This window comes from Staurois parvus, unplaced genomic scaffold (assembly GCF_062004578.1).
Source record: "Staurois parvus isolate SC_StPar_1 unplaced genomic scaffold, SC_StPar_1.0 ptg000237l, whole genome shotgun sequence".
Classification (NCBI taxonomy): Eukaryota; Metazoa; Chordata; class Amphibia; order Anura; family Ranidae; genus Staurois; species Staurois parvus.
The window spans coordinates 5,400,116-5,416,222 of record NW_028318033.1 but is presented as its reverse complement, the minus strand read 5'-3'; the positions used below and the strand labels follow the sequence as shown (position 1 = coordinate 5,416,222).

Here is a 16,107-nt window from a genome sequence, read left to right as displayed (position 1 = left end):
AGGCAAAAAAGTGCTAATAGTGAAGTACGTTTATTAAGAGCATAAGAAGTGAGCTAAAACAGCAACAACTCACATCGATAAAGTATACAACCAGGCCCAATAGATAGGCACCCTGGTGGCTAGTAGTTCAGTCAGCATGCAAAAGTGGATCCACCCTATTGACGCCTTGCTATTAGGGAACCACTAGCCACCAGGGAATACCTTCACCAGACCTGGATGAGTATCTGTTTGTCATCACAAAAAATTTAAACTTTATATCTTTATGCTGATGATACCACTAGCCACCAGGGACTTATCTATTGGACCTGGAGGTGTATACTTTTGCATGCTGACTGAACTACTAGCCACCAGGGTGCCTATCTATTGGGCCTGGTTGTATACTTTATCGATGTGAGTTGTTGCTGTTTTAGCTCACTTTTTATGCTCTTAATAAACGTACTTCACTATTAGCACTTTCTTGCCTCCCGGCTCGTTTGTTAATGAGCTTTGTAAGGTGGCGATTTGGAGTTGAGAGCCAGAGGGGGCCTGGACAGCGTTGGACCTGTGACCCAGATGTCCTCATATGACCAGATGTTGCCCAGGCTGCTGACCAGACCGTGACGCCCAGTTATTTGCATACAATGCTCTCATTGTGTGTACTTGTGGTAAGCGCACAACCTCACTAAATTCTTTTCTTATTCTACTGAATGGGATTTGGAAACACCATTGGATCATATCCAGCTTCCTTTTTGCTACACTATATGAACTATTGAATTTTTACTATATATGGCGACACCCTCCTTGCTTGTTATTCATTCCTTAGCGCTACATACCCCATTTACATTTTTATATTCCAAGGTATTGAGGATTACCCTGTATGTTAGCTGCTCACCTGATCTGTTTTGCGCTCACTTACCCACCCTCTATTTAAGCCTGCCTTTTAGTTACACAAAGCCACAGGTTTTCATTGAGCACCATTACAACAGTCTTGCTGCCGGCATCCTGACAACCAATGACATCATCAGTTGATAAGGAGGATGTCAGCTGCCTGCACACCATCCTAGTTTGACCCTCCCCTGCCCCTCTCTGTCAGTGCTGGGGTCACATTAGCTCAGGGAGGGAGAAGAGAAACAATGGAATACTAGTCAGTACCAGTGTGCAAAAGTGAATTGGCTTTGGAAGAGTAAATCACCTCTAACATTGGGTGTCCTACATGTGTGGCTATGGATGTGTTATATAAAACAATTAGAATAGGTTTTCACATTTTAGAATGGGGTGCCCTTTTAAAATTATGGACAGTCTTGAGGCACTCCATTTTAGAATGGGGTGCCTCAAGACTGTCCATTATTTTAAAGGGTGCCTCGGGACTGTCCATAATTTTAAAGGGTGCCTTGACTGAAAAAAGCTTGAGAAACACTGATCTAGAGGGTATGAAGGTGTCTATATACTTTGCCCCTATAACATATTTTTAATGATGTTTCATCTAGGGAAAAATTTCCCTATGAACAATGGCAAGTCAAGATGCGATGGGAGAAGTGTCAGACATTGGGTCCAGTGACATTACATTCATCGAACATCAATCTGGCTAGCACAGATCTTGCTAAATAAAATGCAGTTGGAGAGAGCACTCAACCAGGAGGCACAAACCACGAATAGACAAAGAAGCAGGTGAATCACTTTCAAAGAGACTTTATAAAGTGTAAATTATCCAACTGTTTCAGGGCAATAACATATCCCTTTCATCAGGGCTATGAATTTAGTTATGTCAATACAACAAAATCAGTTCAAGAATAACGTTAGATAAAGTAAAATTATCTGTAGAAATTGGTTGGAATGTTTGCATATTATTTACTTTCTTCTTACTGAATATATGTTTCTTCAACCATTATGAGTGCAAGCATGTTACCTGCCCACCACCCACTACTTTCTACACTGGAAGGAACTTGGTGTGCATCTAAGTTTTCTTTACTGCCTACAGATCAAGTAAGACATTGATAAGTCAACTAAAGAAGAAATCAAGAATACAATCAAGCATGTCAGGAATGGTAGACCAACAAAGCCTGGCAATGTCAAAAACACTTTGGGCAGATTTCCAGATAGAATGATCTGACACTGGTGTCCTTTTATGAAACAGAGATCAGCGGTGATCCTAAGGATCATTGCTGATCTCAGATCATTAGTGGTTTAGGAAACCAAGGCGATCAGCGGATAACATCTCAGCACACAGACTGCCAATGTATGAAGGAGCGATGTCTGCCCTTCACTGGTGATCTGTGTTCTCCCTCCAGATTCTCCAGCACAGAGCTGAAGAATGGGGGGAACCGCTAACGAAGCAGCGATTATTTACTGCTGCTTAGTAAACGGTGTTTGACTGATCTCTTACTGTAATTTTGCGAGACTGCAGTAAAAGCAGCCATTTTCTAGCGTTCAAAGCGTTTGTACATCACTTCTCTCTTCATTCGGAGAAGCGATCTACACCGCTTCATGAAAAGGCATTCAGAGGAGAACTGTCTCCTTTGAGAATGCAATAGAACTGAGCAGCGGTCATTTACCACTGCATGATAAAAGGACACCATAATCAGTGACTGCAGTTTTGGCAGAAAACATATCAAACAACACTGGGAATGAATTGGTCACCTATTCCACAAACCTGTAACAAACATCACCAGACAGGTTTTGACCAACAGCCCCTTATAACAAGAGTAAAAAAGAAAAGCCTAGAAATGTCTGCACAAGATCTTTAGGCTGATGTCAGAAGGAGGAGGCACACTAGGAGCAAACTATGACAGAGATTTCTGGAGATTCCTGGTCTAAAAGCAATAACATACATACATAAGGAATCCCCAGAAGTCTCAAAAGCAGTGGCAGATATACAATAAGTAAGGAATCTAGCTTGGAAATATAGGCTAAATGTTTCATGGACCAAAAACTGTACACAATGTTCCAACCATATTCTACATACAAACAAGCACTAAGATGTAGAAAAGCAATATGGTGCTATCTGTAAATCAACCAATACGCTATCCCATGGATGGGTGTGAAGATGAATATTGGATGTAGTGGTGTCAGAGATCACATTGGTATTATCTGCTGTTTTATGAACCAAAAAATACAACAACAAAATCATACAGAGACAGAATTAGAGCTTTGTAATGCTCACTTGTCCCTCAGTTCTTCATTTACAATACTCTCTTCTGGCTGTCCTGAATTGTATTATTCAGAATCCTTATATGTGGATCTCTGTAGACACACAGACGCCTGAAGTACAGAGTTTATTATCAATTATCATTGGCTGTTTGGGGACACATAAGGATCTTTAACAGGGGTCTCCAAATTTTATAAACAAAGGGCCAGATAACTGTCCTGCAGACTTTATAGGGGTCAATCAGCTTCTAACTTTAGCTTGTTCAATTAAGCTTTGGCAATAAAACCTGGAAGCTGGTTGGTTTCTCTGCAGAGCTACAACAGCTTTTGCATTCTCCAGTTTTAGTAAATAACCCAATATAAAAAACAAAATGGCCTCTATGCAAAAATGTGTGCAACTATGGTCAAATATATAAACATTACTACACTGTGTGTTTTAGGAACATATTTTAGTCTGTTTACTTGCTGTCCTGGCCAATTCTGACATTTCTCACATGCATACATGCATGTTTTGTGCCAGAAAATTACTTCAAGTGCCCAATCTTTATCTATTTTCTGAAAGCAAATGGGGGCAGTTGCAATTTTTATGTCCCACGATATTCGAGCAGTTATCACTTACAAGATTTCAGGATAAAATACACTTTAATGAATTTTAATGCACACAAACCCAATAATGCCAAATTTGTTGGTAAAATGTAAAAGAAGATGTTACACCGAGTAAACAGATACTTAACATGTCACACTTTAAAATTGTGCATATGTGTGGAATGACAACAAACTACAGCACATTAAATTAACCATAAACGATGCTTTAAAGGCCTTTACAGGTTACTAGTTTTGAGTTATACAGGAGGTCTGCTAAAATACAGGAGTTATACAGGAGGTATGCTCTCACTCATTCTCAATGATACCTCACATGTGTGGTTCGATCAACGTATACATATTTGTCTGGGACCTACGTGCATGTGGCAGGGGTGCTTTAAAAAAAAAAAGTATTTATTTTATTAAAATTAATTTTTTATGCTGTTTCTTTATTATTGCTTTTTTCAACATTATTGCTATCACAAAAGATAAACAAGATCCATTGTGATAGCATGGGCAGTGGCAGGAGAGATCTGGGGTCTATTTTCTCCCTCCTGCAATGGCAGGGAGAGAAGAGAGCCCTATGAAGAGGAAGTAAGTAGATATTATTTTTGCACAGCATTTATATAGCGCCAACAGTTTGCTCAGTGCTTTACAACATAAAGGGAGACAATACAGCAACAATATTGTTCAATAGAAGAAGGTTAGGAGGGTCCTGCTCCTTGGAGCTTACAATCTAATAGGGAGGGGCTAGTGGTATAAAAGGTGATAACTGAGGGATGAACCGATGGGAGAAATAGAAGATTTGGTTATTATCTGAAGGCAGGATAGGCTTCCCTGAAGACATAGGTTTTCAGAGATCGGCAAAAAATGAGCAGAGTAGGCAATAGTCTGATAGATTGGGATAGAGAGTTCCAGTGGATGGGGGAGGCTCTGCAGAAGTCCTGGAGACAAGCATGCGAAGAGGAGAAAGAGGAGCTAGAGAGCAGGAGGTGGTGGGAGAAGCGGAGAGGATGGTTTGGGTGATATTTGGAGACAAGGCTGGTGATGTCATTTGATGTAATTTGGGGCAGAGTTATAAATGGCTTTATATGTTATTGTTAATATTTTTTATTTTATTTATTGCACAATGGGAAGCCAGTGGAGGGATTGGCAGAGAGGGATGGCAGACATGGAACAGTTGGTAAGGGGGATGAGTCTGCCAGCAGCATTCATGATAGACTGAAGAGGGGATAGGCTGTGATTAGGTAGGCCAATGAGGAGGGAGTTACAATAGTCAAGGCGAGAGATAACAAGGGAGTGAATAAGTTGTTTAGTGGTTTTGGTGATTAAAAACGGGCGTTTCTTGGAGATTTTACGGAGGTGAAGTCTACAAAATTTGGACAGTGATTGGATTTGGGGCTGAAAGGACAGATGGGAGTCCAGGATTACACCTAGTACCCTGGCATGAGGGGAGGGACTGATGGTTGTATTATTTATCTTGATGGAGAAGTCAGGGGAGGGGGCACAGGCTGGAGGGAATATTATGAGCTCAGTTTTAGACAGATTGAGTTTGAGAAAGTGGAGTGACATCCATGTTAATATGTCACTTAGTAGGTTAGTAATGTGAGAGGAGACTAAAGGGGTGAGATGAGGAGTAGAGAGATAGATTTGTGTGACATCAGCATAAAGATGGTACTTGAAGCCATGGGAGTTTATCAGGTGACCAAGGGAGGAGGTGTAGATGGAGAAGAGAAGGGGTTCAAAGACAGAATCTTGAGAGACCCCCTACAGATAGAGGACGAGTCTCGGAGGCCAAGACAGTGGAGTTTTTTGAGGAGGAGGGGATGGTGAATAGTATCAAAAGCTGTAGAAAGGTCAAGTAGTAAGAGTATGGAGTAGTGGCCATTGGTTTTAGCAGTTAGTAAATCATTTGTGAGTTTTAGTAGGGCAGTTTCAGTGGAGTGGAGTGAGCAAAAGCCAGACTGTAAAGGGTCAAGAAGGTTGTTGTCAGTGAGGTAGGAGCTCAGGCGATTGTAGACTAGGCGTAATAAGAGTTTAGAGGTAAACGGGATCAGGGAGATGGGTCTTAAGTTGTTCAGGTTGGTGGGATCCAGTGAGAGCTTTTTAAGTATGGGAGTGATCTGTAGTGCTTTAGAGGGAAGGGGAAGGTGCCAGTAGAGAGGTAGAGCTTGAAGATGTGAGTGAGGGAGCATAGGACAGAAGAAGAGGATGACCGTAGTAGTTGTGAGGGAACAGAATCCAGGGGGCAGGCGATGAGGAGGGCTTCTGAGAAAACTTTTGTGACCTCTTCGGTGGTAGCAAGGACAAAAGAGGAAAGTGTTGAGGGAGGTTTAGTATAAGGTAAGCTAAGTAGGATAGATGTCTGTGTAGTGGAAATGCCATCACGAATTGCATCAATCTTGTATTTGAAATTATTGGTAATCTCATAAGCAGTGAGTGAGTTACTGGGTGAAGGTGGAGGTGGCGGTGGAGAAAGTACAGAGTAAAAAGTAGAGAAGAGATGATGAGGACTGGATGACAAGGTATTACTAAGAATGACTAAGTAGGCTTGTTTGGCAGCATGAGGGGAGGAATTGTATTTCAGGAAAGCAGATTTATATAGGGTGAATGCTGACTGGGATTTGGTTTTACACCACAATTGCTCCAGTGCACGGCTGTCTCTTAAGATTTCTGGTGTTGTCAGTCTGCCAAGATTGTAATAGTAGGGACCTGATACTTTGTGTAGTTAGAGCAAGTGAGTCTAGTGAGTCTAGTGTTCTCTCCTTCCCATGTCACTGCTGGGCAGCCCAGTAAAATATATACACACACACACACACACACACACAAGGCCACCCTCAAAAGTCACCATGCCCCTATGACTTCCATAAATTAGGGACCTTTAACCCCTAAAAATAAAATACCCAAATGCTTAGGGGATCATTGTATTCCTTGGGGTCTATTTGGGGCATATTCCCACAACAGACCCCAGTATATTCCTATCCATATGAAGGCCAAACAGAACACTGCTGTAGACTGCGGTTTTACACAGAAAAGTGACTGAGTAAGTTAGAATGGGCTTGTCCCATTTGTTGCCTTTGTTAGATGACTAATTGAAATGTAATAAACTGGACTACTTACAGCCTTTTTATTGTGTGGTTACTAATGCACAAACAAGCAGTTAAATATGAAAATATAGACATATACAAATAATCTACTTTCATCTAACATGCTCCATGTTTCTAGTGGAAACATCAGCAGCAGATCAGTTTAATATCGTCACTTTTATATAGTTTTCAATTAACTGTATTGATGCTTAACTGCACACATCCTAAATGCTATATGATTTCTATAAAGTGAAGTTTGTGGCTTCCCTGTGATTTTATGATTTAAAAGCCCATTTCTGATTCTGATTAACTATCGAAGTTAATAGACTTCTTGCACCATCTAGCGGCAATTCATCATAACTACATTTATATAATCCGCACACTTCTAGCAACAGCTAGTAATCAAGAATCTTTATTATTTCATCGTTTTTTTATTTTTGTATACTTACCTTTTTTTAAATGGATCTTTACGGGGTCACAGGATGTCACAGATCCTCGTCCTTTGGCAGTGAACAGGTCCTAAATGCTGCATGGAACAGTGGGATGTAATGATGTGGTGCCACATGGTGCAGCATTCCTCTGTTATTTAACACACATTAAATATCCAACTGTTTGTACTGGGTAAGCTCTTGGCCATCAAGTGACAACCTGTCCACCAGGATGAAATTCCGTCTATTTACCCCATATTTCTTAAGGTGTATTTAAGCGAAGGGTCCTAGTAAAATCCATTTCACAGTGAGATATCAAAATTATTTTGAAATGATTACACTGCTTTATTTTGCATATTTGCACAGTAATTAAGTTAGGTTATGCATATAAGACATACTAACCGGATTATGTACGGTTCCGGGGAGTCTGGATGCAGATGGATGGCGCGGGTTATATCCTTTAAAGCATTCTGCAAATCTTTTTGCTGTGGAGTAGAACAAGGGCGAATCTCAACCATCCAATATATAATAAATCAAAGAAATATTCTAAAAATAACAATACAAATGTGCTAAATGCACCATCCCCCTTGAGATGGCTGATCAGGCTTTTTCCCGCTCACCTCCTCCATGATACCCCTCCCCTTGTCCGCTAATTACATCTACCCGTATTATAAATTTTTGGGAGAGAAAAAGAAAGAAATATGTAAACATTTTCTTTATTTCACCTTTTTCTCCTTCTTTCTCTTCCTTTTATGCTCCTTTCCTCATCTCCTCTCTTTCCATTTCCTTCCCTTCTTACCTTTCACTCCCCAACCACATAAAAATGCTGTATATTGCCATTTTTTAAATGTGGTGCACACAGGTATTGTCAGAGCGACCAACCAATAATCGTATCCTTATGATACAACCCCAGAGGGTCTAGTACAGGCTTGCTTGAGCCCTACCCCCCTGTTTAGGAAGTTACACATATAAATAACCAAGATGGCCGCTGGAACGCACCGCTCAGCGGTTGATAACGCCCTATGGGAGGGGCGAAACACGTTGACGCATTTCCGGTCCACACTCCATGCGCCTGACGTCATTTCCGGTGAGTGGAACGCACGCTGAGCGGTGCGTTCCAGCGGCCATCTTGGTTCACTGTTTGGTCTAAGAGGAGTCCTGTCTTTGTTCTACTGTGGATGTGAGATTCCTAGAAGGAAAAGTTTGTATATTTGCTGGAACTGAAGTCTATTATACATAATAAACATGCCTTTAGCAAGTGTTTAACATGTGAGTGGCCTTAATCTCCATTTAGAAAAAGTTACTATTGTGTGACAATATTATGCTATGTGAGTTTTTTTTCTTTTGGTTGGATGGTGGAGTCTATTCGGAGGGTGAAGATTTTCCCTAGCGTGGCACCAAAGAGGGTTTAGGATCCCTAAAAATTCCTTAAAGGTCCTTTACTCACCAAGTTCTGGTGAGTGTATTCGATGTTGGTTTGTGCACGGGTGGAAGGTGAAAGTATTTTTTGGAAGAAAAGAAGTTTGCACTTTTATTTCAACAATTTAATTATGTTTTCAGCACATGGACTTTTGGGTGTTTTTGTTTAAGATTAAGGACAAACACAATTAGTTTATGCACCTATTTTATATTTTTTACTATATTGATTAATCATCTAAATTTGCGCTGTTTATTTATATTCATAATCAAAAGATAAAGCTAACAACATCAACTTTACGGCAATATTCAGCTTCAACCCAGGGATTTTCCCAACAGTACTTTTGTGCTGCCACTAGGTGTCCTTAGTCTTATGTCCAGCATCATTCTCATTCAACCCATTTCCTCTGCACCCAGGTCATCCTGGACCCACCTCAGCCTTTTACTGGACAGTGAAAGGAGAAGCTGAACAGTGATGAGGTCATCTGCTGTCACTCTCTTCCTAGGGGTGTCTCTAGCTGCAGGCACCTAAGGAGATCTGAATCTCTTGCTGGGTGCCTCAGGTCTCAATTCTGTGAATGCCTTAATTTTTTTAGCAGCCAGCTAGCAACTTCATCAGCAGCCAGCATTTATTCTGCCCACCTTCAGGACTTTTCCTGTATGACAGTCATAAGTGCAGTATGTAGAACACTGGTATATACCACTGCTTCCGGAGGTGTGGAGTGCTACTCTCCAGGACTTGTGGCAGAGGAGCCAGTGTTCAGTTAGCAGGAACTTCTGGACCAGGAAGAGAAGATGAGGGGCTTCAGTGAATGATACTCGCACATACTGAGCACCAATAAGGGGGCACAGATACTGACCACCAATGTATGAGGGACACAGAAGCCAACCAACAATGTGGTGCAGTAAGTAAGGAATATTTTGTAAGTGCAAGAACTGCAGCATGTGTGTAGGGTGCACTTCGAGTAGGCTTACAGATAGGCTATATTTGACCACGTTCCTGTAGACCACACCAACTCTTTGCTGTGATGCCCCCTGCATATTTTCTGCTTTGCAGGTTGGAAGTGCTGAGGTTAGAGTAATGGCTGTAAGACTCTTGCTTGTGGCACAATAATTATAACATATTTTGTGGGTACGAAACAAATGTGTTATATGTATGTAGTTTATACAGTGTGTCAGCACAGGTTTTATTTAACCATACCTCTTTGAGCACCTCCCACTCTTAGTACCATTTGGCCACATCCACCATTCGCCGTTTCATGCATATTATTTCTTTTCTCAGGGTGCTTTCTCAATTCTTCTATAGTTCTTGCACTAAAGTACAGGGTCAATTACAAAGTAACAAAAGATACAACAGGTACCTGTCTGAAAGCTTGTGCCCTGCAGAGATATGCTCTAATACAGAGAGGGTCAACTTTAATAGCTGCAGAGAAATGATGGACTGCTTGGGAATACTGTCCTCGGTGTAGAAGGCAGATCAGGCCCAAATTCACATGCGCCACAGCCACAGTCCTGAGAAAAACCAACAAGAGCTTCAGAAACAGTATAACATGACCCTGGCTCAAGGCCAGACCTAAGCTACCATGTACCAGTGCAAAACAAAAGGTTTGCCATGCCTGGTAGTCACTATCCAGAAAACAGACACCTACACACTCAGGATTAAACTTATGACTTTCATAGTTATTATTACAGGTACTTACATAGTGCCATCAGTTTACATATACAGTATATATTGTACATACACATCAGTCTCTAACGCTCAAGGGGCATACAATCTAAAGTCCCTAACTTACATTCATATATATACACATACTAGGGCCAATTTAGGCAGGATCCAATTAACCTACCAGCATGTCTTTGGAGTGTGTGAGGAAACCCACGCAGGCACAGGGAGAACATGCAAACTCCAGGCAGATGGTGCTGTGGTTGGGATTCAAACCAATGACCCTAGTACTGTCAGGCAGAAGTGTGGACTGCACAGTGGCTAAATGGTTAGCACTTCCGCCTGGCAGTACTAGGGTCGTTGGTTCAAATCCCAGCCACGGCACTTCCTGCCTGGAGTTTGCATGTGCTTTCTGTGCCTGCATGGGTTTCCTCTGGGTACTCCAGTTTCCTCCCACACTCCAAAGACATGCTGGTAGGTTAATTGGATTCTGTCTAAATTGGCCCTTGTATATTCTGCTTGTCTCTCAAATTGGACCCAATCCCTCTCAACTCTGCTGCCTCTCTATTGGTCTTTAACTAAATGTATGGCCTCTAGCCAATAGGGAAACCCGAAAAAGGCAAATGTAGCTTAGATTGCATGCCTTGAGGGTTAGGGACTGATGTGAATGTACAATATATATGTAAAGTGCTGCGTAAATTGACAGCGCTATATAAGTACCTGAAATAATAAATAAATAAGTGCTAACCATTTAGCCACTGTGCTAGTTTACATCAGTTTTAAAACAAAGGCAGAATGGAAATATGGGAATAAGACTTAGCATATAGCCGATATCTATACAAAAAGGTAAAGGGCACTTTATGATATGCTGCATTTTTTAGTTTAAATTTCCTTTAATTATGCAATAACATCAGGAAGTGTAAAAAATAAATGAGTAGTATAAATTAAATCACTTTTTCATCATGATCATATTTAGATGTGTTACAAACTATAATAATATATAATATAACCTCATACATATACAATATCACACATGATGTTATAAAATAGATCAAAGAAGACCACTACACACCTGTCCAAAGTCAGTACATGTTCAAAGTCAAACGCAGCCTCAGACCACAGTCCTAGGTCTGTGTACAGAATACCACGCTGAAGAAAAGCATTCAGATTTTCATATTCATCATAAAGAAGCACTGCAGAGGATAAAAATAAATAATTCTGACACTGGGTAGGATAAATTTAGGCATTCAGTGTTCAAAAAACACTAACATTTAGGTGGTTCAAACTGAGCATATGAAGAAAAAGTGTAGAGGTTTCTTTTGCTGAAAAACTGATGGTGGAAGCAGCACAGGAGTTGGCTTGGAGAATTACAGCAGCAGCCCAGGGCCCTTGACCAATGGAACAGCTTATATTCAGATTTCCCAACTGTTTGTATACTCCTGTAAAGAACCAGGCACCTGCTCTTTGCTTGTGAGCATGATCCTGATGAAATCTGACCGTAAGCCGTGTCACTGACCACAACCATGGCTTGCTGCTGTAATACTCTAAATGCCAAATCCATGTGCCATCTTTATTCTGCTTGTCTCTCAAATTGGACCCAATCCCTCTCAACTCTACTGCCTCTCTATTGGTCTTTAACTAAAATGTATGGCCTCTAGCCAATAGGGAAACCCGAAAGGCAAATGTAGCTGGGACAACGCTTGAAGTTTACTTTTAAAGTTCCGCAGCTCAGTGTGCATTCCTGGCACAGTTTGGCTGTTTTAGAATGATTGACTCCTGTGCACATACATGAGATGACGCCACCCCCTGCCAGTCAATCAAGAGGCTGACAACCTGGAGAGAAGATTACAGCAGCCTGCGAAGGATGTAACTGCCGCATTGCTGGAAGGGGGAGATGAGTAAATTGCAGAGTTTAGTCCCGCTTTAAAGTCACAGTTTTTATGAAGCTTTGGATGCCTATATTTCTGTTTGTGCCAAGAATCTAGCACAAGAGGTGGCTTTCAGAGCCAATAATTTGATTTGGTTACAAGGGTTAAAGTTGAACTATAGGCAAAACTTTTTTTTTTTATTTTGGATAGAGCAAGGGAGGGTTACAGTATAACGCCTGTCAAATATGTTTTCATCATCTGTGTCCCATTGGGGAGTTTACATTCACTTCCTGTCCCATAGCCAAAACAGGAAGTGAGAGGAAATCCCTGTAAATTAAAGGAAATCCTTGGGAAACCCCAGATCACCAGGACCAGTGTCTCCATTGCAAGATTTCCCCCCTATTACTTTTGAGGGGATTTTCTTTTCTTTCATTTTCGATAAGGTCAATCTCCTTAACGGGGGCACAGACAGAAACAAAAACTGACAAGCATTCTAAGCCCGCTCTACTCTATCCAAAACTAAAAAAGTTCTGCCTTTAGTTATACTTTAAGGTTATGGTTATGATTTAGAGAATTAAATGATATTATGATATATTACATATTAGGGTAAGGGTGAATAGAAAGTATTAGGTTGAGGTTAAGTGTTAGGGTTAGATTAAGGAGGATTCATATTTAGAGTTGGGGGAAGTTAAATGAGAGAAACATGGAGACTGTCATTGCTAAGCTCTCCCTCTGAACATTTTTTTTTTACCAGAGATGCTGAAGTCTTGCAGGGCATGGTGTGGATAGCACTTGCGCAGCAAACATCCTCGGTAATAAAAAGCCATCCAGTTCTTAGGATCCAAATGAATGACGGCTGAAAAGTCTTCTGCTGCCTCATTGTAGCGGGAAAGCTTGGTATAAGCTCTTCCACGGTAAGTTCTGTTATATGGAAGTACACTTTACAAATCACATTCATCTGCTTTGGTCACACGTTTAAAAATAATCTCATCAAAAAAAGAGTAAAAAGTGTTACAGGAGAATGTACCCAAATACCAGAATATTCAATTGATGATTTTACATTTTAGTAGATACTATTGCTATGAATAAATATAGGATTAGCTGTTCGCAGATACATTTACTATGTATGCAGTTCTGCAATTTCTGAACAAAAGTGAAGTAATCTAAGTTTCCCTAATGAACAGCCTACATTATTATCATTATAAAAATTATGTATATAGCACCAGCAGTTTAGGCAGCACTTTACAATTTAACGGGGGAAGTGCAATTACAATACAGTTCAATACAGAAGAAATAAGAGGGCCCTGCTCATGGAGCTTGCAATCTAAATTTTTGTTTCCTCGTGGAAATATGTGCTGCCACTGAATTATTTATTAAAACTGTCAATAGGTGAGCAGATATCTCCTGGAGAGCAATGGACAAGGAGATATCTGTCCGTCCATCAATGCTCAAGTCATTTCAGGCTCTAGCACCCAAACCAGATGCAATGCTTTCCTGAAATAGACACCATTGATAGCAAAGTACTTTGATCATTGCTTGTGTTCTATGGCTCACTTGCAATGAGTTTTTGCCAACAAATCAGAAAACAATTATTTGGCAATAGTGATCACCATTGTCTGACAGAGGCACTCATTACTGCCTAGCAGCTTAAAAACAGCCTGGAAATCATAATCAATGCTTGACTTTAGGACCATATCCTGCAATTATTGGGTCGTATGCCTACTCTAAGATACAAAAAGCAAAATTCAGGAACCTATAGCAACCAACTGGCAACCATTTTCATTTACTCTGACTTTATGATAGATGATCAGTTATTTTTGGTTGCTTCAATTGTTTTATTATTGGCATAAAAGGCATTGGAGTGAAGGGGGCTTTTCTTGTTCATCCAAGAAATGCACCAAACAGAGGACCAGCAGGAACGTACATTTTTATCATTAATGAAAAACCTCAGAAAAATGTCAATTCCTAAGAAAGTGGTTTCACTTTTGTCACTCATATAGTCTTAGATGATTAGATAGGAAAGAAGACATCAATAACAGCAACAATTTTTAAGAAGCTCTTCAGGTCCCTGGCAAAAAGCCTGATATTTTTAGGATCTTCGTCTCTACATAAGAGACACCCCCAACCCCCCCCCCCCCGGACCAGCAGCTGGCTCAGCCTCTCAGTGAGCCGCTGGGAGACTAAGCCACCAGTTCCCACCCCGTCCACATCCTGGTGTGTTGGAGGGGCAGAGCACAGAGCTGGAGATGGACAGTCACTGTGTCTCTGCTCAATGAAGAGCAAGAACCGAGTGTTCAGAGGTCTTTGAATGCTCAGTTCTCAGTCTTAGAGGCGGCGGGGGAAAGATGAATCTGATCATTGCTGTATCCACCTAGGTGAGCATAATTTTTTTTGTTAAACCCATACTTCTCTTTTAACCACTGTTAAGGAACAGGCACAATCCGAGATTGTAAGTTCAAATTGTATTGTAATGGCAATGATTTTATATTGGTAACAATAGACGTAGAGTCATTATATACTAATATCAATCAGAGAGATGGGATTAAGGCAGTAAAATGGGCCCTAAAACAGAAATCACATTTAAAAAGAGCTCAAAGAAACCTAATTATTGAATTATTGGAATTGGCCATGAATAATAACTTTTTTTTGGTATAAAAATACTTCTTAACAACAACGTAAAGGCGTATATACAACAAATGGCCAGAGATGGCGCTGTATAAGAGGTACATTGATGACATCCTTGTTGTATGGAGTGGGACCCAAAAAGATCTTGATGGCTTTATGGAATACATTAATAACAATAAATATGGCCTGAGGTTTACTGTCACCAGCAATTTTTATCAAATAGATTTTCTAAACCTTATGCTATGTAAAATATTGTTACTAAGACTTACTTTAAGGATGTTGATAAAAATAGTTATATACCTGTGTCTAGTGGGCATCATCCAAGGTGGCTTTAAAGCACACCAAGAAGCCAATTCACCAGAATAAAAAGAAATTGCAGTGAAAATAAAGATTTTTTTGGATCAAACTGATATATTAATTGAAAGATTCATTGAAAAAGGGTATGAGAAAAGGTTTCTTGTTAATGAAAGAGATTCAATCATTAAAAAGGATAGAGAGATGTTTCTAAGTAATAAGAAGGATCTTATAAGATATGACAATATTATTTCCTTCATTACCAATTATAATATGCAGTATAAAAGCATTGAACTTATTTTTAAAAAATACTGGCCTATTTATTAAAAGATAATATGTTAAAAATATTATACCTGTAACACCGAAATTTGTTTACAGAAAAAATAGGTCTTTAAGGACAAGAATAGCCCATAACGTGATTGACCCCCCTAAAACAGTTGATTTATTTCCAAATTTAAAAAGGTTTTTCCACTGTAACAAGTGTAAAGTATGTAAGACAGTGAAAAACAAATCTAAGATAAAAAAGGAAATCCTTTTACTCCTCATTCTCTAATAAGGAATACAAAATCAATTCTTTGATTACATGCAATTCCACACGTTATCTATATTTTGGAATGTCCATGTCACCTTCAATATATTGGTAGAACAGGGAGATGTTTGAAAACTAGAAAAGGTGAACACATAGGTAATATAAAAAAGGGTTTCGATAAGCACAGCATATCAAGACATTTTAAACTGGTACATGATTGCGATCCCAGCTTGTTAACCTTTTACGGGATAGATATTGCCAAACCCCATTGGAGAGGATCCGATTTGATAAATGAAATTTCAAGGAAAGAGACGTACTAGGTTTATGAGTTGAATTCCTTGAAACCATATGGGTTAAATATTGACATTGACCTTAATTGTTTTCTCACAAATTTTTAATATATCAAGATTTTAAGTTTATATTTTTTGCACATTTTTATGTTATTATTGTTAAGACATCATATGGTCATGAGTCTTTTTCTTTTATTTATTCA

General features: G+C 39.9%; 1 protein-coding gene across 1 annotated transcript in view; it reads right to left on the bottom strand.

Annotated features, from left to right (window-relative positions):
• The window catches only part of TTC6 (tetratricopeptide repeat domain 6), a 247,165-nt gene that overhangs the window by 135,578 nt on the left and 95,480 nt on the right, over nucleotides 1-16,107 (bottom strand). The window contains exons 15-18 of the mRNA XM_089680254.1: nucleotides 12,918-13,087; nucleotides 11,371-11,491; nucleotides 9,997-10,147; nucleotides 7,622-7,704 (exon numbers count right to left, since the gene is read on the bottom strand). Of these exons, the coding sequence (XP_089536380.1) occupies nucleotides 7,622-7,704; nucleotides 9,997-10,147; nucleotides 11,371-11,491; nucleotides 12,918-13,087 (525 nt within the window). The remainder of the gene's footprint in view (nucleotides 1-7,621; nucleotides 7,705-9,996; nucleotides 10,148-11,370; nucleotides 11,492-12,917; nucleotides 13,088-16,107) is intronic.